Raw genomic sequence first — 26,848 nt, forward strand, 5'->3', positions numbered from 1 at the left:
AGTAATAATGTCTGATAATGGGAATATTACACCAAACATCATGCGTTCAAACACCTGAACAAAACAGGCGTGTGGAACGAAAACATAAACATATACTTAATGTCTCACGGGCTTTGTTGTTTCAGGCGTGTATGCCAAATGATTTATGGGAAGAAAGTGTATTGACAGCAGCTCACCTGATCAATAGGACTGCATCAAAAGTCCTTGATGGAAAAACTCGTCATGAGATGTTATATGGTACTATAGCAAATTATGACCATTTGACAAGTTTGTGTCATGATCACGAAGGTGTGTCTTCGTGGAGTTTCCAGTAGGGCATAAAAGTGGAAGGCTCTTTGACTTGGACACACGTGAATTCTTTGTGTCTAGAGATGTGAATTTTCATGAAGAGGTGTTCTCGTTTGAAGCTGCAGGGGCAAAATTTCCTGTTGTACTTAGAGAAAAAGTAGGTTCTTTTTTTGCCAACAACAGTTAAAGGAGTGGAAGATACTTTTCGTGACAAAGAGGATTAGGACGATGTACCAACATTGGAGGCACAATCACTGTTGTGACTCAGCAAGTGCATCGATCGTTAAGTAATAAAGTGTACCGGAGTATGCGATCGTTCCCACGAGGATTGATTTTCAAACACTAGTTCACTAATTGCGGTTTAGTTGGGCAACGAGGATTGATATGAAGAGAATTGAGAATCAAGAATACGTGTAGTTAGGGTTTCGACTTCCCCAATTTTCTCTTTATGCTATGAATTAAATAGTCAAGAATCTGCTCTTAATATAATGCCAATCAATTCTTTCTAAATTAATTAAGGCTCAATTTCTTGTTACCCTAATTCTATGTGATCATGAAAGAATCCTAGTTCCTCAGTTGTTCATCAAGAAAACATGCATTAAAATCAAGAATTCAAAGATTGCACAATTGCCCTATGTCTATCCTTAGATCACAAGGATTATGATGAATTTATCAAATCAGGATTCTTGCACCAATATCTTTATTGTCTTACAATTCCCCTAAATCAATCTATAAGGAGTAAACTCATAGAAAGCATTAAAAACAAATAAGTTCATTCAAATATAGAAAGAGAAGAATTTGAAGACAATTTAATTCATAGAACAAAGATTCAATTGGGTTTCATCTTCCCCTAAGTACATAAAAAATCTTCCTAGCATATTGAAATTAATAACAATGGAAAAAAAAAAAAAGAATCCTCAAACTCCATTGACGACAGCTTGTTGAATCTTCAGAGTTCCAAGCGCCTTTCTTAGTTCCACCTGCTTCCAATGCTCCAAAGCGTGAAAACATGTTTCTCTTTCTCCCTTCAGTAATCTCCAATCTCAATTGATCAAAAGCTCCCTTCTCTTGAAAGTGCCAGCCCTCTTTTTATATAAGAAATCATGTCTTTTATTTCCTTGTGTGATCTTGTAATAAATCTTAAACCAATCTTTACTATAATCTCCAATCATATCTTTGATCAAATCTTTAAAATCTTCTCCTTTATATTTAAAGGAAAAAATTTCCTAAAAAAATATTCAAGAGAATCTTCAATAAGATCTTCAATCAATTATATGATTCAGAAATTCAAAACAAATCCACTTGAGCTCTCCAATATATCTTTTTATTGATCTGAAAATTACTGCAAAATATAAGAATTTTTATTAGAATATTTCTGAGAATAAAATAACACTTTAATTATAATTCTCATAACTTTTAATAAATTTTAAATCAATTTTATGCTCATATTAACACTTAATACATAATAAATTGGAGACTCATCAATCACCAGCAGGTGTGCAAACAAATATACCTGCAATGGACAGGGGGAGTACTCCTTCGCAGGCAGTGATTCCTAGTAACATTCCTGCAAACAATCCTACTGATGGGAGTGAACCACAGGTCATAGAGTAACAAACCCGAAGAGCTCTAGTCTATTTACAGACTATGAGTGCAATTTGATAGAAAAACATATGACTCCACTTGACATCACCCAGACCAACATCTCCTCAAGTATAAGGTACCCACTCACTGACTATCTTAGTATGTCTAATTTTTCTGGAAAACACAGAGCATTTGTGGCAGCAATTGATGCAAGATATGAGCCAAATAATTTTCGAGAGGCTATGAAAGACACACTGTGGATTGAAGCCATGAGAACAAAAATCAATGCATTGGAGGAAAACAACACTTGGATGATAACCGAACTACCGTCTGGGAAGCATGCTCTTCCAAGAAAATGGGTGTTCCAAATAAAGTACCATTATGATGGTACAATTGAACGGTACAAAGCAAGGTTGGTGATCGTAGAGAACTATCAAGAGGCTAGTGAGGATTATGGTGAAACCTTTGCACTTGTTGCAAAAATGGTTAGTGTTTGAACACTCTTGGCAGTAGCTATTGCAAAGAATTGGGAATTGCACCAGTTAGATGTTCATAATGCTTTCTAATGGTAATTTAAGTGAGGAAGTTTATATGAAGTTTCCACTGATTTCAGCAATGGTTCTGCAAATAAAGTGTGTCGCCTAAAGAAGTTTTTATATGGGTTACGCCAATCACCCAGGAACTGGTTTTCGAAGCTAACATCTTCTTTGCAGGCATATGGTTTTCAGCAATCTCGTACAGATTACACCCTTTTTACTCTAAACCGAGGTGATATCTTCCTTGCTTTGTTAATTCATGTGGATAATATTGTACTAACAGGAAATAACGCAAAAGCCTGCAACGCGGTGAAAGAATACCTGAATAAATGTTTCAAGATTAAAGATCTTGGGAGTTTAAAATACTTCTTGGGCATTGAAATAGCCCGTAACTTGGATGGAATTTAGATGTGTCAGCGTAAATATGCCCTGGACATCCTTGAGGAATCAACTGAGTGGCAGCAAGCCTGCCCAATTTCCTATGGAGAAAAATCACCGACTGGCTTTGGCGGATGGACCAGAATTTGCAAACCCAGAGCGTTACAGACAACTAGTTGGCAAGCTTATTTACCTTACCATCACTAGGCCTGACTTGTGTTATGTTGTTCACATACTCTCACAATTCATGCTACAGCCAAAGCAAGCTCATTTTGATGTAATAACGAGGTACTTAGATATGTGGAACGGAACCCAGGCCAAGGTCTTCTTTTGCATTCCAATTGTGACTTGAAGATACACGCATACTACGACTTGAATTGGGCCTCCTATCCTCTAACCCGTCGATCACTGACTGGATTCTTTGTTATGATGGACAGGACAGCTCTCCCGTCTCATGGAAAACTAAAATAGGTGACAGTCGCACGTTCTTCAGCAGAAGCTGAATATAAGTCTATGGAAGAATTAGTTTGGCTTAAAGCTTTCCTTACATTATTAGGGGTGGCACATGATGGACCTAAGAAATTATTTTGTGACAATCAAGCGGCCCTGCATATTGCAGCAAATCTGGTCTTCCATGAACGTACTAAATACATTGAATTGGATTGGCACTTTGTTCGAGAACATATCCTAGCTAACAATATTACTACTGCCTATGTTCGATCCAAATCACAGCTTGCTGATAATTTTACAAAAGTCTTAGGCCATGTTGCATTTCTTAAATTTTTCCCCAAGTTGGGCATTGCATTGCATCCTTACATGCTCCAACTTGAGGGGGAGTGTTGGAGAAGATATGATCATTGACTCACATGACTCATACCATTTGAATAGTTGTTGACTCATAGCTTATCCTTTGAATTTATTAGATACGATCCATTGTATTTATTAGGATAACTCATTTGAATAGTTGTTGACTCATAGATTATCCTTTGTATTTACTAGTATGACTCATTTGAATAGTTGCTGACTCATATATAGCTTATCCTTTGTATTTATTAGATACGATGGTATATCTCCTGTATTAAATCAGTCTACTTAAAAGGCTACTACTAATGATATCAAATCAAGGTTTTGATACCAGAATTTTATCTACCAATAATAAATCTTACATCAAATCTTAGTCTTTGATTTATTTGCATCTAATGGTTCGCAGATCTAATAATCAGAGTCATTTGATATAAATAAAATTAGGAAAAAATGTGTATAGTTTTAAATGACACAAAGTTGTGTCATTTTAAGTGAGAGAAAGAGATAAATCATATAAGAGAGAGTGGAGGGAAAAAGTTTTAAAAATATGGGTCTCACTTCTTTGTAAGAATGAAAGGATGTAAGGTGTGTCATTTAAAATGACACACCTTTTTCCCATAAAATTAATGATCAAGATTAAAAGTGCAACTTGATGTAAAATGATTTGGACCCAAAATAAAATATCTAGCAACTTTTCTTAAGGCTATTAATGTTGAAATTATTGACTTAATTTTTATTTTATTTTTTAAAAAGCGAACATGAATTAAAACAGGAAACTTGATGCGATGTAAACCAAGAAATATGTTATATGAGTGGGACTCTTTTCAGCTTTAGAAAGGGAGTAAATGTTGAGTATAGAGAAATAATGGTGTCATTCATGTGACATTAATTGTAAAGATGTGGGTAAAATAAATGTAGTGGTTTGTTTTTTTCACACTTTAGAAATCCTATTTGACACCCCAACGACAAATATACCCACAAAACCATAGTTCAAGTAAAAGGTGCTACAATCATTTAGTCACAACATAAGTAGCCACTTGCCATATAAGTTTTTTAGATCGACAAATCAAACAGCTTGGTAAAACACAACACCCGTAGATCGACTATGTCACGTGGAAGAATCCTAATCATATAAAAATAAATCAACGGTGATGATTTTATAACTAAATATTTCAATATATTTTCTCTCTCTTTTCTGTTATCACCATTAATGTACATTTGTATAATTATGATTCTTCCACGTGAGATAGCTATATTAATTAATATCAGAGAATCCACTCACAATATTAACATACTTGACCACAAGCACCCTTCAAATAGACCATGTTCTTGCATCTCCACATTCCCTATCACCACAACACCATGAGCACCAAAGCTAGCACTCTCAACCTCACCTCTGGCTACTCCTCCTACTCCGGCACGGCTGCTGCCACCGGAAACTTGTTTTCCCTTGGCCTCTTCCTCTTGCAACATATCCAAATCCCTGATATCATCATTGCAGCCATGGTTTTCATAACCATCCATTCTTTGAGGTCAAAGAAGCATCACGGCCTACCTATTTGGCCTGTCCTTGGAATGTTACCTTCTTTGGTCACAGCACTCAAAACTGACAATATGTATGAATGGATCACAGATATACTCAACCATCAAAATGGGACATTTAGATTCAAAGGGCCTTGGTTCACAAGCCTTAATGGCATCATCACCTCTGATCCTCGCAACATGGAGCATCTTCTCAAAACAAAGTTCCATGTTTTCCCTAAAGGAAAGTTCTTCAGGGACACAGTTTGTGACCTACTTGGAGATGGTATATTCAGTGCAGATGATGAGACATGGCAAAGACAAAGGAAAACAGCAAGCATTGAATTTCACTCCACAAAGTTCAGGAAACTAACAACTGAGTCACTCTTTGAGCTTGTCCATAACAGGCTAATACCTGTCTTAGAGGAATCTGTTAAGAAATCTCTTACCATAGATCTTCAAGATATCTTGTTAAGGCTCACTTTTGATAATGTATGCATGATAGCCTTTGGTGTTGATCCTGGTTGTTCACAACCTCATTTGCCTGAAATACCATTTGCCACAGCCTTTGAGGATGCAACAGAAGCCACTGTGCATCGATTTGTCACACCTGAGTTTATGTGGAAGGCCATGAGGTTTCTCAACTTGGGCATGGAGAGAAAGCTGAAGGAATCAATAGAAAAAGTTGATGAATTTGCTGAGAATGTTATTAGGACTAGAAAGAAGGAGCTCTCTTTGCAAAGTGAAGACAAGAACACAAAATCAGACTTGTTAACAGTGTTTATGAGACTCAAGGATGAGAATGGACAACCATATTCAGATAAGTTCTTGAGGGATATATGTGTGAATTTCATATTAGCAGGGAGGGACACTTCTTCAGTTGCTTTGAGCTGGTTTTTCTGGTTGCTTGATCAAAATCCTGTAGTGGAGGAGAGAATACTAGAAGAGATTTGCAGGGTGGTGAGTCAGAGGGAGGAAATCAACAAGGAACTATTTGATAATTCTTTGACCTTTAGGCCTGAGGAGATAAAGAAGATGGATTATTTGCATGCTGCTCTTTCAGAAGCTCTGAGGTTATATCCTTCTGTTCCTGTTGATCACAAGGAGGTAACTCTTCAATTTTAGTTTTTACTTTTTTCATAGTTAATCTTGATTCCTTTCTTATTGATCTGATTTACTATATTTCCATTTGCTAATTGATTTCTATATGATTACAAAGAGAGAGTTGAAGATATATTCTTTTTTCTTTTGTTTCCTTTGGCTAATTGAATTCTTCTCATACTGCATGTTTGTTTGTTACTTGGAAATTACAAATTTGTTGTTTCTCTTCCCTGCAACCAATTGTGATTGTGACTGATTTACAAATTTAGTCAACTTTTTGTTAAGCTACCAAACATAATCCTTGTCAGGCCTTTCATTAAAAAAAAAAAAGTAGGCATAGTTGAGGTGACTGTTTATGTATTAATTATTGGATAAAGACAACTATATTTTTAAGAGGGAAAACTCAAATCTGATCTTGTAAAGTAGGAGAAAACTCTATTTGAAAATTTTCATATGGCAGATGTGTTGAACACCCATTTGGCTAATTGGTTTTAAGAAGATCACACAATTCAAGGTAGTATTTAATGCAGCTTGGTGTATTCGAGACAGAATGCAAGAAGTTCAGGTTCAGTAATAATTTTTTTTTTTTTTTTTCAGGTAGTGGAAGATGACACATTCCCAGATGGAACTCTACTAAAGAAGGGGACGAAAGTGATGTATGCAATTTATGCAATGGGAAGAATGGAAAATATATGGGGCAAGAACTGTAGAGAATTCATGCCAGAAAGATGGTTAAGAGATGGTCACTTCATTAGTGAATCTGCTTACAAATTCACTGCTTTCAATGGAGGACCTCGTTTGTGTTTAGGCAAAGATTTTGCATACTATCAGATGAAATATGCTGCAGCCAGCATCATATACCGCTACCATGTGAAAGTGGTAGAGAATCACCCTGTTGTGCCAAAGCTTGCTTTAACTCTCTACATGAAACATGGATTGAAAGTTAACCTTCACAAGCGTCATGCAGCAAAAATTCAAAAATACTTTAATGATGGATACCATGCTTTAAAGTGAATTATTTTTGTTTCTTACTAGGTAAATGATGATCATTATTTGAGAAGTTTGGTAGAAAATTATAAAATATGATAAAGAAACATGGTTGTGTTTAGTCCTCTGAAGTTAAAAACTATATATTATAATGGAGTTTATGTTGATTGTACTGTGTATTGGATCATTCATAATGGGCTAGCCCAGAATTTATTTCAGGTAATTGGGCTGTTTACTTTTCTCCATTTATTTACTTATTTAATGTAGAAGTAACATTTATTTAGAAAAAAAATAAAATATGGATGATGGTAAAAAAAAGGAAAAAAAAGGAAGGGTGCACAAAAGTTAAAAAACTCAGCATAATACAAGAATGAGAAAGCTAGCAACACCACTGACATTCACAGAAAATAAAAAATTTTAAATTCCAATAGTGTACACCTATGATGCACGGACACTGACACGGGACACGGGACACGACACGCCGACACGTTAATTATAAAAAATGACATATTTCGACACGTTGGGACACGTTTTGATATTAAATAATATTTTTAATATATATAATATAATTTACATTCAAATTATATATTGTCTTTACTTTAATGACTAATTTTCAAAATATATCACTTTTTTAATTTTTATTAAACCGTTTGTCTTCTCCAATTATTCAATCAGGTTCCTTACTCCTCTCATCCTTTTTAAATTCTTGGATCGATGTCAATTTTACATATTTGTTTTCTATTTAAAATTATAATAGTAATAATAAAAGGTCTTTTTGTCTTTTAACCTTTAAAATATATGTAACCCTACCTTCCTCCTTTGACAAACATCTTCCCTCTTAGACAAACTTGTTCCCCTTCCCCAGCGGCCACCTGCAACAGCGGCGACCTGCGACCAGCGGCCACCTACAACCAGCGGCGACCTGCGTCCAGCGGCGGGGACGGAGAAGGAGGAGGCGCTGACCGTGATTTTCCCTCTTCGACAAACCCCTTCACCTGCGACGGCGACCTGTGACTGTGCCAGAGACGACAAAGACGACGAGACAACTTCTGTAACTTTGTGATTTCTCCCTCTATCACTCTGTTCCAGAACTTTGTTCTATACTTTTTTTTTCGCAATTATTCTAATCTGAACTACAAATGTGTCTGGAAACGTGTCCAAAGATGTTGATTTCGTGTTGGACTCGGTCAAAATCGCGTGTCAAGATGGTCAACGTGTCCTAAAATATTGACTACGTGTCGAACGCGTGTCGGAATGTGTCCGAGCGTGTCGGTGTCGGACACGTGTCCGACGCGTAATTTCTTAAGAAAAGAGCGTGTCCGTGCTTCTGAGGTGCACACTGTACAGGGTAGCTGGTAGGTGTTTGACATCAACACACACATTCATACGTTTCCAAATTACACAGTAGCACCACAAAATACCCTATAGCACCAATAGCATCAAATTGATCAGCAAACCAGCTCAGGCAAGTTTTTGTCCTTTTTTTCCTTCAACAGGTGCAACTCCAACTTTCTCCTTATTACGATTGTTCCTTAATCTTATCTCATTTTTGTATGTTCCTTGATCTTGTAGGTCCACTCCATCATTCGCATCTCTATTACACTTGACACTTATTTTTTAACATTGTTGAAACTTCACAACCCAACTTTCAAAACCATATAGAATCACTGTCCTTATTTCTTTTTTGTATGTCCATCATTCCCATCTCTATCACACTTGCCACTTATTTTTCAACATTGTTGAAACTTCACTACCAAACATTCAATACCATACAGAATCACTGCTCTTATTCAGGAAGAATTTTAATAGAAACTTCCATATCACAAATACGCATGAAGTATCCTAATAAAGTATCAAGGATGAATAATTTAGTTCTTTTCAAAAAGTTCTCTATTTTTTTCATATACTATCTGAAATTTTCCCGCAATGTAGGACCTAGAGCTCCAATAACTTTCAATTGTTTAAAGTCTAACACCCCGTTCTAGAACCGGTTTGTTATCATTACGTACGGCATTAAGCGCAGTTACAATCACAAAATTGAATTAAATACGGATAAACTTTTTCCTTATTATTTATAAACGCTTTTAATTAAAATCAACTCCGTGCTTAAAACAATTTCCACAACGTGATTATAACTTAAACTACATGTGGAATTCTTATTGTAAGTCTTATTTACGCCATACATTACTACCATAGTGTGCCAAGTAGTCCCCTTAGACCACCAAGGCTTAAAACTCACTTTTATTGTTCTTAAACGCTAAACATATACACTCTTTATTCATTTAAGAAATTACTAGAGTACTCTTATGGTCTCCATTTGTCCAATATATTATAGGATTTTTCATTAGCTACGCGTGGGTTCAAACCGCGCTCAAATCGGAGCACCGTAGCCCAAGTTACGCATTTTCTAAGAAAATAGGTGCTGAAATTTCCAGGACCCCCACGCTCATAGCGTGAGCAGTCAGAGAGGTTGACACTCATAGCGTGAATCTCACGCTCATAGCGCCGTAGTTCTAGAGCAAGCACCCAAAACAGGGCAATCTGACCTACCTATGGTATTCTACCCATAACTTGAGTTATACTCATCCAAATTACACAATCTTGGTCTCTATGGAAAGCTAAGAAAAAGATCTACAACTTCCATTAAGACACAAGGGTCCAAATCTATCATATAGGATATGAAAATTGGACAACAAGACAGGATATCTTTACTTTTACTTGGATTTTCAACCTAAGGGTCTTCTTTCACCTAATTGACATCATATAATCACCTCCAAACATGATTCTTTGTTCTTTAAAGGTACACATACATTAAAAGAAACATCCATACCCTTTCATCATATATTTATATACAATAATTCCAACATTACATCATCTCTACATGTCTTAAATTACAGAATCATGGGGCTTAGCTACAAAACACTATGATCAAATCATTGGCTCCCAACAACAAAAGAGATACCACAAGAGATGAGTATAGGCTAAGTCCATCCAATTAAAACATAACATGCATATGACAATTGGCTTTTAATTAACAATCCGATACATATGAACTACTACATGTAAGAAATCTTAAAATGTCATATATCAGGTACAATTTACTCATGCTTCTTGTCTCGATCGTCCTCACCTCTATCAGTACTTGAAATGAGGCCCCACAACACGGGGTGAGATATACGAATATATCACAGTAAACCAGGGGTCTTTGGAGATCACTCCACCCTAAGGTTCACTTCCGATGTACATATAATCATAACAGTTTAACACATTCTTATCCATAAACATTACATGGACTTCCAAGAGAGATCCACGAAGGGTTGTTTCTCTTAGGCTCTTACCACCTGGAGATCCTCATAGGGTTGTTTCCAAGGGAAGTCCTTACCTCAATCTAGGAACCTCCAAGAGAGATCCACATAAGGTTGTTTCTCTTAGACTCTAACCACATGGAGATCCAAATAGGGCTGTTTCCAAGGGAAGTTCCTAACAATAATCCTCATCCTAATTCTATCAACCATTCCTCATTTACTCTTAAACAATCAAACTTCAATCAATCATCATTAAGCAATCATACTAATTTTCAATGCATGAGCATGCAACAACTATCATCATTATATATCACACCTCATAAACCATTCCTCCTGAATGGAGTATGGTGGAACATTCAAGGGGATCAACCCCAAGGTCCAAAGGTTTACCTTGTTCTCGAACTTTCCTCAATTTGAACACAACCAAAAGGATTGGTCACCCCACTTGGTTCTCTTGCCTCAATCCTATCAATACAAGGATCACAATCAAGTCAACAATCAAGTATATAACTTGCAATTTTCAAAACATAATCATATGACTATCTAAACTCATTTTCACCGATTAAATGTGATTCCTAGCATTTTTCACAACATACACTAAGCCTCAATCCTCCTAGAACATAGCCAATTTACTCACATTATCATAAAACCCTAAAAACATTATTCATCATCTTCCTCAACATACAATCTCCATGAAAATAGAGTTCAAGGAGTAAAATCTTACCACCAATGGTTGCATAATCAAGGAGTGATGGTTCCTCAAGCTTCCAAGAAGTCAAATGCTCCCAAACCCCTTCAACCTTCAAATGGGGCGAATTTTGAGAGGAAAAATCTCACACCACAATGCTTCCCACTCAAAACCAAACTTGGATTATGAAAGAGGGGAAGATTTGGAGTGGTTTAGGCTTTTGAATCACTCAAAAAGGTTGAGAATTGAGGGATCTAGGGTTTTGGACCTCCCTTTCCCTCTTCTCCTTCTCTTCTTCTCCTTCTCTTCTTTCTTTCTTTCTTTCCCTGGTGCTCGACAGACAAGGGGGGGGGGATGGGTTTTTTATGCTTTGAGTCACTTAACTTATGTTAAGTGGCTTTAAGCGGGTATAAGCTCATCTATCTCTTCAACTCCAATTACCACCAAACTTTACCCAAAGGTCTGGAATATTATTCTAGGAATATTTCCACTTTTATTTTTATATTTTGGGTACTTTTTCCTACACCCATTTATACCCCTTAATTTTCACTGAGTACACTTTTTTTTTGTAATCCACTGAGTACATTTTTTACCTCAAAAGTGACCCCAACTCACTTAATTAGGCCCTATACTTAGTTTTACTCACTAATACATGCTTAATTACTTAATTTAAAGTAATTAATTAAATTATTTAAGTTAAGAGTATTATATTCACCCCACCTTTTTAGCGATTTTGTCCTCAAAATCGACAAAACTACTCATCCAGTCAACTAGAGATTTTATCGGAGAACCCTTCTTGTGTTCCCAAAGTTATCCCGTTCATTACTTCCTCTTTTCCTCATCATCTTATCATAAGATGAAAACTTGTATTCATGATTCAATCTATGTTTTATTATTAGGTGATACTAATACATTCAAGCACTTTTATTTTTCACTTTCCTCAAGGGTCATATCTATTCACTTGATATTTAACCCTGACCTTCCGCGGTCCCACTAATAATCTCATACAAAATCTCATCTGATGGAACTTCCAAGAGAGATCCGCTATGGGCTGTTTCTCTTAGGTATCTGACCACAAGGAGGTCCCGAAAGCTAACTCCAAGGGAAGTTCCCCTCAATATAGACCTTTAATGAGAATTCTCTATCTCATAGGATACTATACTCATGGAGGTAATACTACCACTTCCATGGAAAGGTCATTGCATACAACTTATCATCTTTTAGCAATCTATGCATAGCCTAGTCTTTAATCACTAGACATAACTAATCACACAATCATAATTCGGTCCACAGTCTAGGCATGTGTGGCTCCAACCTCAATAAACTATGCATGTCATAGTAATCTACATGCGTCATATCTTCCGTCAAGTATGGGAACTCCCCTAACTGGGGTTGGGTCGAAGTGCTAACATGTGTCGTTGCTGAAGGATCAGAGACCACTTGCACATGAGCAACCCGTCCCACGATCTGGGGACAATCCCTCGCATAGTGACCGGGTCTACCACACTTGAAACATACGTTCTAGCCCATCAAACAAACGCCCTTGTGATGCCTGCCACAATTGTCACACTTGGGCACATGGGGTCTTTCGTCATTCTAACTTTGTTGACTCCCGCTTCTCTTAAACTTTTCCTCCGATTGTCTCGCTTGTAATTTCTTCTTTTCATCCATTTTCTTACTCTTTTCTGAAGAAGGGCCAGTTGCTCCACTAGCACCAGACGCTTGTGCCTCAGAAGGTTTTTTGATCTTGGAAACATTGTATACTTCTTCCACCTTTCGGCACTGGTTCACAAATCTACTAAACTCTCGGATGTCACAATTTGACATCTTCCGAGACAATAAGAGGTAGGATCCTTTGACTCTGGTGTCAAATTTGAAATTTGACACCTCATCTAAGAGCCATTAGATAAAAAAAGATCAATGGTGTCACATGCTTACAAATCAGAGCCGTTGATCTTTTCTGATCTAATGACTCTCAGATAAGGTGTCAAATTTTAAATTTGACACTGGTGTCAAAGGATCCTACCTCCGTCGATAATAGTACCAGAAGCAACAACAATAACAACTCAATACAAACCCCTTTAACAGTGAACACAAAATACAGATAAAAGAAAGAGTCTACCGAAACTATAATTACACAAAAACAATTGTACAGCTTCACTTCAGCTCAAACAACAGCTATCCGGTTCTTACGAAGCACGCAGAAGAACATGCAGCAAGCCTCCACACATCACGCTAGCACATCACACTAGCCAACCCACGCACATTAGTAAGGGCAATAACGTAAAAGCAAAAAACAGAGGTATCGGCACATCAAACCACTTAGGCCCACTCATCTTACTAATGTACTAATATAAGAAGGCCCCAAACAAGTACTGAACTTAATTTTGCAAATTACGCAAGCCCAATAAACAACAACAATATATATACCTTTTGTTTAGTAAAGGTCGTTATTAATTATTTAAGTAATCAATTTATACATATATATTAAATTTAATACCATTTAATTAAAAAGAACAAAATATTACAACTTATTCATTAATTGTATGACTTATCAAACATCATTGGCATAAGTAATAAGGAGTTTGTATTTCTTAACCAGAGGTCTCAAATTCGAATCCTGAAATGAAAAAAATGGTCTTGCGAGAGCTATCACCGTTTTGGACCCGATAGTGCTTAAACCAGACAAGTAGAAAGGATGAACTGAATAAGGAGACTAAAAAATAAAAAAATTAGCGATTAAGTTATTGATGTTAAACTCCTAAACTGCCCAACTAATAAATATTAGAGTAAATATCTTTTTTCGTTCCTGACAATTTTCGAGAAGTCCATTTTGGTCCCCAACAATAAAAAAGGCTCATTTTGGTCCTTAATTTTACAAAAATAGTGCCACGTTTGTCCTTCTGTTAGTTGGCATCCAATGGCCCAACTAACGGAGCACATGTGGAACGTTAGTTTGCTGAGTCACCGTTAAGTAGTCTAGCGTGGAAGTAATACGACGACGTTTTGAACATGTCTTATGTCTTCTTGGAGTTTTGGACAGCTGACCCTAGCATCAAAGGCCCTATTTGGTCTCTGACAAATTTATCGAGGCCTTATTTGATCCTTAACACTAAAAAAATGGACATGAACACAGAAGTTGCAAGGCATATTGCAGCAAACCACCAACCACAAACCTTTCAAACCACCATTGCAGCAATCTAATTGCCCTATTGCCAAGCTTTGAAGAGAAGGAATACTCCTTGGATTTGCCAATAGACGTTTTGCCACAAGTTCCCCATCTTCTTTGCACAATCCTAATAGAAGTGTTATTGAATTTTTCTTCCCTTTAACTGACCCAAATCTCAGAAGATCAACAAGAAGTGGCATCAATGCTTTACTATTCCTTATCTCTTGTAGCCCCTGGGAGCAACCAAGTAGTAAAGAAAGCACAACCAAAGCATTATCTGTTATGCCAGCCTTATCATCCATTAACAACTCAACCAACACAGGAACTGCCCCAGCTTTAACAACACTTGCTTTGTTAGGATTATAAACTGCAAGATTGAATAGTGCAGTAGCAGCATCTCTTTTACCAATAGGAGTACCTTCTTTCAAGAGTCCAACTAAGGCAGGTATTGCCCTTGGACGAGCTCATACTTGTACTTTGCAATCATCCACCATTGACAAGCTAAACATTGTTGTTGTAGCATGCTCGCTTGCCTCCATGTTCTTCCCTGATTCAAGTACTTCTACTATGTTATCAACTGCCCCAGCTGCCATGATCAAAATCTTGTTGTCATAGATGGAGAGGTTGAACAAGGCCGTAACTGCATGCTCCTGGATTCTTGAATCTTGAGATGCTAGAAGTGTAACAAGAAAAGGAATAGCCCCTACCTCAGCTATGATTCTTCAGTTATCCATGCCGAATTTTGCAAGTAACCGAAGTTCATATGCAGCTTGCCTTTGTGTATCAGCTGAACCAGTTGCCAATTTTCCAACTAAAAATTCTGCTGTCATTTTCACAGCATCTGCAGCTGCTTTGTTTGCAGAAATATGATTAATAGCATTCTCATTCAAGTTCTTCTTGCCCTTGTTGTTCTTTCCCTCGGAAAAAGAATAAGTTGAAGGCTCATTTATTGGGACGTTGTTTTCATGACACCATTGCTGAAGAAGGCTCTTTAATGCATAGTTGGGTATTAAAGCAGTGTGAATTAGCCTTTGCCCACTTTTAGGGCAAGTGTGATGCCCAGAGTTTATCCATTGTGCAATTGAAGTTCGATCATAAGTTTGCCTAGATGATACAATGACAGGGTCCTTCACTAAATCAAGTGAAATTGGGCAACGAAATTCATCAAGAATACTAGGTGAAATAGACATGGACTGAGAAGATGAAGAACTATCATGTATTTTATTATGAAAAAATGCAGATAATGACTTACTCTCTTCTTCACCTCCATCGTTATCTCCATCTGTGAATATCATGGATTTGGAATAAGAAACCAGAGATATGAGATTGTTTAGATTGGAGACAACAATTAGTCCTCCTACACTGTCCAGGATGCTTGGCAAGGGCCATTGGATTGCTGCAATGGTGGTTTGAAAGGTTTGTGGTTGGTGGTTTGCTGCAATATGCCTTGTAACTTCTATGTTCATGTCCATTTTTTTAGTGTTAAGGACCAAATAGGGCCTTGAAAAATTTGACAGGGACCAAATAGGGCATTCGATACTAGGGTCAGCTGTCCAAAACTCCAAGAAGACACAAGGCATGTTCAAAACGTCGTCGTATTACTTTCACGCTGGACTACTTAACGGTGACTCGGCAAACTAACGTTCCACGAGTGCTCCGTTAGTTGGGCCGTTGGATGCCAACTAACAGAAGGACAAACGTGGCATTATTTTTGTAAAATTAAGGACCAAAATGAGCCTTTTTTATTGTTGGGAACCAAAAGAGACTTCGTGAAAATTGTCAGGGACGAAAAAGGATATTTACTTTAAATATTAACATAAAACTAAATGAAATCTGTAGTGTGATTTACATCTCAGGTGCAATATAAAAAGATTCTTTTAGAATTCAATCGCAATAATCAAGTTTGTAGAAATGGATTTGTTGAGAAAATGATAGTGTAATTATCAACAATTATTGATTCACGTAATAAGGAGCTTATTTCCCTTAATCAGATGTCTAAATTCGATTTATGGGAATGAAAAAAATAGTCTTGAAAGAGTTATCCCCTATAACAAATTCGACAGTGTTCAAACTAAACCAGTCGGATAATTAATGAATCGGTGATATATTAAAAAAAATGATAGTGTAATTTTTATGGACTGCAATACAATTTCAACCCTATTACGATCACATAAATCTTGAATCATTCAAGATGTCTTTTATTTTTGTTGTTGGAAAACATCATTCAAGATGTCACAAAATCAGAATCAGCATTATAGAATTAATTACTTTATAAAACTTTTTTAAAAAAAAATTCCCGCAAACTTGTCTTTCTATCGGTGATGTATATAATAAGATTGACTCATCTAAACAACTCGCATGGATTTATACTGCTCGATCCATTCAAATTGATCTCATACGGTAGCACAAACTTTTCGGTGGAAACGGGTAGTGTCTTCTGCTCTAAAAGTTTTGCGAGATAGAAACTTACAAAAAGCCAAGGCAAAGCATTAGATACGGCATTCGATAATGAATACCTCAGCAACCATCAGATTTTCTGAAAACTTGGGTCATTTTCTTTTTTATATTCTTTAATTTTTTTTCTTTCTGTCTCTATCTCTTCATATTTTAGTTAAATTAAGGAGGCTATTTCTCCCACTTGATTGCTCTTCAAGTTTGAAACTAAAATATTAATAGAATAATTTAATATGTATAACTAACCAAAAGAAGCGACTCTAAAAGCCGCCTTTCCTTATCATATACACACAAAACGAATGTTCTAATTCAAAGCGGAGGCTTTTCTTATAAATTTATGTTCTCATCAAGCTACAATAGTTTTTGCCTACACAAAATTTGTATGCATAATTGCACAACTTTTGTGACTCTCTTTTTTTAGTTAAACACGTGAACTAAATGTACAATTGTCCAATAAAAGTACAAAACTACAATTATAAATGCAAAATTTAGAGATTAGATATAGTCCATTATAACTTATTTTCTTCCTAGGGAAAGCAGACAAAAAAAAAAAACGCTCAAAATTTTAAAATCCTAGCTTGACAAGCTATATTAATTTGAATTTTTTTTTTTTTTTATAAATCACAAGTATCTTTCACCGGATGCAATCTTGTTCGGGACGGATTCAAGATTAAAACTATAAATCTCTCTCAAAGATAATACTAGAGAGGATCGAATACATGCTCTCACCCCCACCTGTTCAGCTCTCATTGCTCAGTTTTCATGCATTAACTGAGTTTCTAGCATTTGATGCTATATTGGAATGTTAAAAACCTCGTACATACACAAAGCACACATAATATGAAAACAGCAATAATTAGTAAAAACATGATATGTGGTCCTCGATTCAAATATTCACTCCCCACTGTTTACAAATACTACAGAATAACCCTAACATCTATGTACACATAAAACAAATGATTTCTTCTTTCTCGTCAAGCCTAAATGTAACTAACTACATCTACTTGGTTTTACCCTCATGTGGCTCCCCCGTGAATAGTGCCATTCTTTCTTTTCTATACTTCTTGGCTAATTGTTTTATTTAATTAATGTTTCTTATATTGTATGAAATAATTTTATCTTCTACACACATATAAAAATATGTGGGGCTCATAATTTTGTTTTTTCTCTTTTCTTTATATGGCTCCACACACTTTAATATGTGTGTAGAAAATAAAATTATAATATGTGTTTAGAAAATAGAACTATCTCTTGAAACATGAGAAATATTAATTCTTTCATTATATATATATATATATATATATATATATATAGGGTTTTATAATTCTCATTTAACATGAGAATTACAATTTTCCTACACACCCTTCGATTTCCGTACTGACATGGGTCCTACATATAATTTTTTCTAACACATGGGTCTCACATGCTTTTTATCTCTACAACATGATATTCCAATTCTCCTTCAACATGAGAATTATAAAATCTATATATATATATATATATATATATATATATTAGGTATATCATTGTATATACATATGTATGTATTAAGCAACAAGGCATGCACGTAGACAAAAGCACCTTAAAAAAAACCACCATAATAAAAATTGCATTGGCAATAGAGAATGAGGGCAGTGAAGAAACGTGAGATAGTTGTAAACGCGGAAGATTTGGACTGAAAGGACAAAGTCCAAGTCTTCCCTCCAAACCAAAACTTTATAAATCAAACAAAATACATTCTACGAAACCAATACCATTTCCCATAACAATATTTTATTAATCATGCTTTCAATAACAACATCATCACTAGAGACTAAGCCAACCATTCCAGTCTCAAAAATCCTTCCTCATCATAATCAAAATCATAATAATCATGTTCATCCCATTCTCCTAGTCTCTAACCCTCGCTTCCATGGCAAAATCCAAAAAACCAAGTACCAAATACTCAAAACCAAAAACCTCTATATTTCTATGTTGCTTTGGATCCCCTCTACCCAAAAAAGAGAACTATGATCCTATCCCAAAACAAAAGAAAACTAGTTGGTTTTCATGGACAAGGATTCGATTCAATAAAAACTCAGCCTCCAAAACGGTGCCGCTTGAAGCCTCGCTCTCTGTTAAAGCTCATGATTACAAGTTGAAGTCAAAGTCAACCCCTCATCATAAACATCAATCTCCGGCATCCAATCCTCCACCGACAGCTCAGCAACCATCGGTGCTCCCCGTCACACCCTATCACACGCCATCACAGGTATGCGCATAATCAACCCCCGGCGCAAGTTAGCAAATTCAGTTCCAATTAGTTCACCGAATTGTGTTATTATCTTTGTTTCAGACAAGGCATGGTGCGAACAGCGTAGAGGACACGCGTCAACAAGGTAGGGCTTCTCCAGCACAACCAAAACGGCAGGTGCGGGCGGTGTCGTCGTCAATGCAAAAAAACCAAACGACATCTAAAAGGACGAGGGGGAGGTCGAACGACACTCTGGTTGGCATGTCCGTTGTTGTGGTGACTTTGGTGATAATGATATTTTGGGGTCGTTTCTGTGCCATCCTCTGCACTTCCGCGTGGTTGTATTTTATCCCGCGTTTTAGGAAGAGTGCTACGGTAAACGACGACGATGATCCCAATACCAAATCAATTAACGATGTGGATTTGGATTCGAAGTTGCACAAGAAGAAAGTGATTATGGAAGGACTTCTAGAGAGAAATCACCGGGGAACTCTATGAAAATTCTTGTAATTAGGTAGGTAGGTGGTTGTTGATTATCTTGTCGTTTGATGGTAACTGCTTCCAATTTTGTCTAAATTAGTATATATAATTTAGACAAAATGGTAAAAAAAAAAAAAAACCAATTGTTAATTAAATTTTGGTTGGAAAACTTAGTGTAAAAATTAAAAAAAGAGAGAGTTTACCTTATACTTATTTAATATACAAAATTAACATAAATGTATATCTGCAAAAAAAAAAATGTAAATGTAAATATTTTTTTAAGTCATGATTGTGTTTGAGTTTATTGATTTTATTTCACATTATTACTTTGACTAACTAAACCAATCAAATCAAACGGCGGTCAAAATCATCTTGAGACCAGAAGGCAGTTGGGCTTTTATTAATTTGTTTTATCTTTTTTATTATATTAAAATGTTTAGGTGGAGTTAAGGATTGATTTTTTTTTAAATTATCAAACCTTAATTATTTCTTTGAGGTGAGTTTGCTCTCCCTGTATACTCATAAGTAGGGGTGAAAGTGAACTGGGCTGAGCCAAGTTTTGTCCCGAAAAGTCCAAGCTTACATAATAAAATTTCAATTTGGCCTATCCCAAGCCTAGTATGAGTTTAACTGTTAGTCTGGCTTGACCCGTTTATAAAAAAACAAATGACCTGGACTAGCTCGTTAGCCTATTAATTTTTAACTTCCAAGCAGAACCATGAACCAACTTTACAAAATACTCAAATTCTGTTGCTAAACCAAAAATCATAATTTCAACGTCCAAACAGAATCATGAATCACAACAAAACTTATGCAATCTGCATTTAAGTCACTCTCAAAAGCAAAATGCTTAAACTAAATAACATATATTTCATCAGATCCAACAAATAAATTCATACTATGTAAATTAAAATAACTACATGAATCGAGCAAACATATCATAATGCTTATAGTAAGTATAACCTCCCCCAAAAACCTTTTAATATATTTATATACACAATCTAACATGTTGAGATGTTGATTCTTCTTACATAAGAAATAAAGTCAAATTTATATTAAAATATAATCGAATATAATTAAGTTATAAATAATTGTAATTGATTAAATTTATATCTTTTGTTTTTTCTTCAAGACATACATATTCTATTTTATTTTATTTGAAATAAATAGTACAATATAGGTTTATAGGCCAGGCATTGTGAAAGTGAGCCTAGGCCTTTTTATTAAACAAGCTTTTTCAAGGCCTAAATCCAGCCTGTTTTACGAAATATACTAGGTCAGGTCTAGCCTGATGTAGGCCGAGCCAGAGGCCCCCGTAGGCCGACCCGGCCCAGTTTCACCCCTACTCATAAGTTTTATCTCTTTGAATCACTTATGAGACTAATTTGGAGGGCGAACAAGTCAAGGATTAAGATATTTAAATCTCTCTTAAAGATAGCATGTAAGGATTGAACCCAATCTCTTTCATTTTCACTATTTAGCTCCCTTGCTTCTAAGTTACCACTATTTGGTAGCATTGATATTCTATTAGGCATAGGGGTGTAAATGGGTCAGGCTAGCCCAGCCCAGCCTACAGCCCGGCCTATATTAAGCCCGGCCTTTCAGAAAAATAGAGTAGGCTTAGGCTTATAAAAAAGCTTTTATAACAAATAGGCCATAGGCCAATTTTGTCAAGCCCGACCTACAGCCTTGTAGGCTGGCCTATTTAATTTATTAAAATAAAATAATAAAATAATTTTTATTTTATGTGGCAAAGTACCAATATCAACCCTAATTTTTATGTGCACCGCCGCTTCTCACTCTCGGCTTCGTCTTTTACTTTTTGTTGGTTTTATTTTATGAAAGAAAAACTTGTCTAATGTCTCCAAATTTTACATGTTGTTGCAGCTTAATACCATGAAGCAATGGGTACCTTGCTGGATTATGATGTTACTGATGAAGATCTTTCAATAATACTCTTCTTTCCCTTGTCTTGTTGGTGGTTTAAAGATTTTTAGATGAATGACATTCTCTTGTAGACTTTATTTCAGCATCCAGTAATTATATTTTTCTTATTTTCCCCATTTCTTTGACTCTATTCCTCTATGATATACATTCTAGAGCTGCGGTATTATGTTGACTCTTTCTTGTTTGTCATTTTTTTCTTATGAGAAGTACTAGTGCATGCATGAATGGAACTTTCTTTGTTCTATACAATTATTTTTTTTGCTTAGTATCTACAGTGGTAGGCCTACGAGGCCTGTAGGCCATGTCAGACTTTCTTATTTTTTAAAATGGGTCGGGCTTGGCCTACAAATAAAGCCTTTAATAGACCAGTAGGCCAGATAGGCTGAATTCTTTTTTACGTAAGCTTGAGCCAGGAAGGCCAAAGCCCAGCCCAGTCCATTTACACCCCTAATTAGGCATATGCTAACTTTTTTGAAGATTTATTAAAATTACACCGCTCTCTTATGGAAAAAAATTGCTTTCTTTATTAGCTTGTTTTGTTGATTGGATGTTATTATGGTATGTTTTTCAGTATTGGTATTTTTATGAATTATCTAATATTAATTAGTTATTTAAATAAAAATTTAGAGTCTGATTCATAAAATTAGTAATTGATAAATATATAAAATTATTTAAAATACCGATAATTTTTAACAAATAAGAAAACAAACCAATTCCTCATTTTTGCTCTTTGTGTAATTGACAGTTGGGGCTAGGTTTGTCGTGATTGAAGTCAGCACATCTGACATGTGTGACAGAATAGAAATTTTAGTGCACTGATCAATTCTTAGTGTTTGTTTGAAGAATAGAAAATTTTCTTTATATTATTAAATATGTACCATATTGATTATATAGATTATAACTGTTTCATTTTTTGACGATATTTTTTATAATATATATTGTTAATATGATATATATTTTAATGATATATTAATATTCGTATAAAATGAGAAGAATCTCCTATTTTAAAAACACTAAAAATGCATACAAAAAAAAAAACACTAAAAATAATTCTGATCAACTGCTCTCATAATAAAGCACTTTGTACTATTATTACGTATTATTACCAACTTATTACTTTTTTTTTTTTTTTTTGATAACAACCAACTTATTACTTTTATAAGAAACATTGCTAGTTTGTACATCGATTATATTTTTAATATCATAACTAAGATAATATAAATTTAATAGTACCTACCAAAAAAGAAATTTCTTACCTAAAAAACAATTTTCCTTGCCGTTTACCTGGCGGCTCTTTCTGAATGGCGTTTGCTTGGAAATGTATACCCAATAGCAAAAACCAGAAATCAAGTCAAAGATTTCGTACAGATATTTTTTTGGTTTATTGTTTTTCAGTGGGAATTAAATTATCTCCAGAGAATCACGTTGTTTTGAGATTAGAGAAATTAATAAAAAGTATTTTAAAAATTTTATTTGCTTTTAATTTATAAATTTATCAAAATATCTTTTATTAATTCTTCCAATTCTCATAATGACGTAATTTTAAAATTATTAGACGACAAAAAACTCTATTTTTTTTATAGATTTATATATTGATAATAGTAATTACTTTTCTTTTACATGTTCTTTTAATTATCTCCTGCATTATTAAAATAAATTTCTTTTAGGATTAGAAAAAAAATAAAGGATATTTTAATAAAATTTATGATATAAGAGGAAAGTAAATTTTTTAAAATATTATGCTTTTTTTTCCTAACCTATTTTTAGATTGCATGAGGTAATTGTATCTACTGATGCATTAATTTTTTTATGGGAAATAGAAGTATAATGTTGTAGGAAAATGTTTAGGTAATGTTATAGAGATAGAGATGGTGGGACCCACACTTGTTTATTTTTTTGGTTTTTGAAAACAAGGGTGGGTCCCACCATCTCTATCTCTATAACATTACCTAAATATTTTCCTACAACATTATACTTCTTTTTCCCTTTTTTTTATATAGATTATGTGAGCCGCTTCCCTCTGAATTTGATTTATGAATGGCGGCATAAGTTACAGATATTTAGGTGCATTAATAATGTTTGGATTTATCAAATAATGATAGCTCAGTTGGTGCATGAGAGTTGAGTAGGTGATGATAAGAACATGTATTCGATATTTTCCAGTACCATCTTCGAAAATCTTGGACATGCCACGAACAAGATTGCATATTGTTGAGGATACTTATGGTTCACAAAAAAAAAAACTAATAATAATATTAAGATTTTTTTTTATTTGAAAAAAAAAAAAGATCGAAGCTATGCAGATAAGTTGGTTTCGTTGTGTTGGAGATGCATCATGAATGCATGGAAAACTGCATAAAACGTTTGAGGTTTGGTTTAAAATTTTGGTAATATACATATGGATTTAATGTCTCTTGTGTTATAGGAAATAATTTTTATCTCTTAGACACATATAAAAGTGTATAAGGCCATATAGGCCTTTAAGGGAAAAAAAATATGGATCTCACACATTTTTAGGTGTGTGATAAGTCTCTTAATTGAGACTTAAAACAATACTTGTTGTGCTTAAAAGATAAAAAGAAAGGCATTGAATGCTAATTTCAACCCTTTTTCAATTAAGTTTAATATTTTGGGTAAACTAGAAGTAATGGGTTATAATTTTGGCATTTCAAGTTTTTACAGCCCAAAAGTTTTGCATTTGGGAAACAAGTCCACTTAAGCAATGGCCAAAGGGTAAAGCCAGAAGAAGGAAGAAAAGATAAGCTGAGTGGTAGACGTGGCTCAACCTAGTCCATAATTAGTATTATAACTAATGGAATCCTGAACTCTTTCTCTCATTCTCACATGCATCATCGAACCCTAGCCCTTTTCTCTCATTGGAAGCACCTTTGAACCACTCCTCACACTAGCCATCAGTTCACACTGACCATCTTTCCATCTTGATTTTTCTTTACAAATCAAACCACAAGCCTTCCCAAAAAGTATGCTCGAACCCATTAATCCACAAAAACGTAACCCAAGTTAAATCCATTTTTCAACAAAATATTATCTCAACTAAGTGGTGAGCTAGAGGCAATTACGATTTGGTGGTGAGGTGCAAGAGTGGAGCTGTGGAGCGTGGATAATCATTGCAGCAATGAGGATCGCACGATTTGTGATTGACGCACTTGAAGAAATGTGTGAGAAGGCAGAAAGTAGAGCCCAAGGCCCGTGCATGCGTGTTGTAACACCCCATGTATACCCGGTTGTTAACATATCATCGTATTAAACTGCGCTTAATTAAAAATGCGGAATATCTTTTTCTTTTCAATTATGACGTCATTATACTTAGCCAAGTTGATTACTTAATCAATTTCATAAAATATCGCTTGTATGTAAATTGCAAAAAGACACTTAACTGAAATACCTTATAATATAGATAAAGTGAGTATCTATGTCACGGATTCACTACACGTAGTCCGGACAATAATCCTGATACATTAATACAACTCCAACATAAAACAAGATATAATCAAGTCTATGTGGCATGGACAATCCCCATGCTCACCAAATCAACAGCAGAACCAACAGAGTCTCAACAGAGAAATCCATAAACCGAAGCTAAAAGCATAAGACAGTAGATAAGATCCACATCCAATCATAACAACATATCAGCATAAGCAGCATAAACATGTAACATCTATCAGCCAAGCTCTGGCCTCCTGCCACTAGAGGTCTCAACCCCCGCATTACCTGAACTTGAAATAAGCATTCCCCCAAACGTGGGGTGAGATCTCTAATCCAGAAATCTCAGTAAAACAAGGGGTCCTCAATTATTTTCCTCCTCAAACTCACTTACATATGTAATATAAGTTCAAAAGCAGTAATTTCCAATATAAGTTTCAAAACTATGCAGTGCAACAGATATTCATGCCATGTGTGTCAATACTATTCTACTGGCCAGAGAAATGCAGGAATACGTATATTACCTACAGATAGTACAAGGAACACTGCTTGCACCTCACCCACAGCCTCACCATATTGTATGTACTACATACTCAGGCTTACCGTATAGGTGGAACACCACATGCATATCAACAAGGCACTAGCATATAACAGCTCAATAGCATTTCTAAAACATCAAAAGCATGTAACACAGCATGCATATAACCATACCCCCATGGGACATGGTGGAACCACAACATGGCTAAACTGAGGACACGAAAGCTTACCTTGCAAGCTAACTATCCAAGCCAAGAGTCCACACTAGCTCAAAGCCCGCAAACAGTACAATCACAATCTGTTTATACAGTAAGTAATCATCAATAACCATCTATCAAGGTTACATTAAGTGATTAAAGCTTTCCATCTCATTTTAAGTCATTTTATGCATTTTCTGCAGGAGGTATTCGAATACTCCTCGATGAGTATTCGAATACTCCCTGTCTCCAGAAAGTATTTGATTACTTTCATTAAAGTATTCGAATACTATCAAGTATCCGAATACTTTCCCCCCAGTATCCAAATACCCAAGTATCTGAATACTAAATCTTACTGTATTCGAATACTTTCCAGTATTCGAATACTTCTTCAAAGGTATCCGAATACTTTTCTTCCCAGAAAAGTATCTCAATACTCCTGCAAGGAGTATTCGACTACCATGAACAAGTATTCGAATACTACACAAAAAGTATTCGAATACTTCTTCAACAGAATGCAGAAATTCGAGCCAACTTCTGCATAACCCCAAATTTAAAGGTCCAAAAGCGATTAGGAGTCCAATGACTCTCTAAACAGATAACCACCAACATGTTATAAACCCAAAAACACATTCCTTTACTCAAATGGTTAAAGTTCCTCTTTTTAATTGATTAAACAAGCTATAGGCCTCAAAATGACACTTAGGTGATCATGGCTCACCTCAAGAGCTCTAAACTCCGAAAATGAAGAAGAAAGGAAGCCTCCAATGCAACCCCAAGGTTCTGACTTCACAAGGCTACAAAAATACACTTCAAGCTTGTCCCTTTGTGCCAAAAGGCTGCTTCTTGAAGCTCAAGAAGCCAAGAACAAGGTCATACAACCCAAACTCAGAACAAACAGCCCCAAAAACGTCCCACAATCAGCAAGCATAAACTCAAAATGCTCCACCACCCCCTCACAATGCTCACAGCTTAGTGTTTACAACTCTCAAGAAGAAGACTCACAACAAAGATGGCTTCTTGGTCCCTTTTCATGAGCAAAGGCCAAGACTTTCAAGAGAAGAAGAGAAGGCTGGAGAGAAATCAACAAAAAGACTCACGTAGAGGCTGAGTATGGCCTAGGGTTTTGTGCCCTTAGGCTTATATAGGTCCACTTAACACTAACCACAATGTATTAGCTTTAATAGCTACGCTT

The 26,848-nt window shown here is 35.5% G+C and overlaps 2 protein-coding genes and 1 pseudogene across 2 annotated transcripts; 2 read left to right on the forward strand and 1 right to left on the reverse strand.

Moving 5' to 3' along the window:
* Positions 1–4,952: 4,952 nt before the first annotated feature.
* Positions 4,953–7,226, forward strand: LOC133284753 (cytochrome P450 86B1-like). Its single transcript, XM_061481821.1, has 2 exons — positions 4,953–6,218; positions 6,810–7,226. Exons 1-2 carry the CDS (start codon positions 4,953–4,955, stop codon positions 7,224–7,226), a joined length of 1,683 nt encoding a protein of 560 aa, XP_061337805.1.
* A 762-nt stretch (positions 7,227–7,988) lies between these two features.
* Positions 7,989–15,833, reverse strand: LOC133284754 (U-box domain-containing protein 1-like; annotated as a pseudogene).
* A 2,772-nt stretch (positions 15,834–18,605) lies between these two features.
* LOC133284752 (uncharacterized protein At5g23160) lies at positions 18,606–19,599 on the forward strand. The gene is made up of 2 exons (XM_061481820.1): positions 18,606–19,066; positions 19,151–19,599. Exons 1-2 carry the CDS (start codon positions 18,728–18,730, stop codon positions 19,544–19,546), a joined length of 735 nt encoding a protein of 244 aa, XP_061337804.1. The 5' UTR covers positions 18,606–18,727; the 3' UTR covers positions 19,547–19,599.
* The last annotated feature ends 7,249 nt before the right edge of the window (positions 19,600–26,848 follow it).

This window comes from Gastrolobium bilobum, unplaced genomic scaffold (assembly GCF_033153095.1).
Source record: "Gastrolobium bilobum isolate Gb01-03AN ecotype WA unplaced genomic scaffold, APGP_CSIRO_Gbil_v1 utg115184, whole genome shotgun sequence".
Taxonomy (NCBI): Eukaryota; Viridiplantae; Streptophyta; class Magnoliopsida; order Fabales; family Fabaceae; genus Gastrolobium; species Gastrolobium bilobum.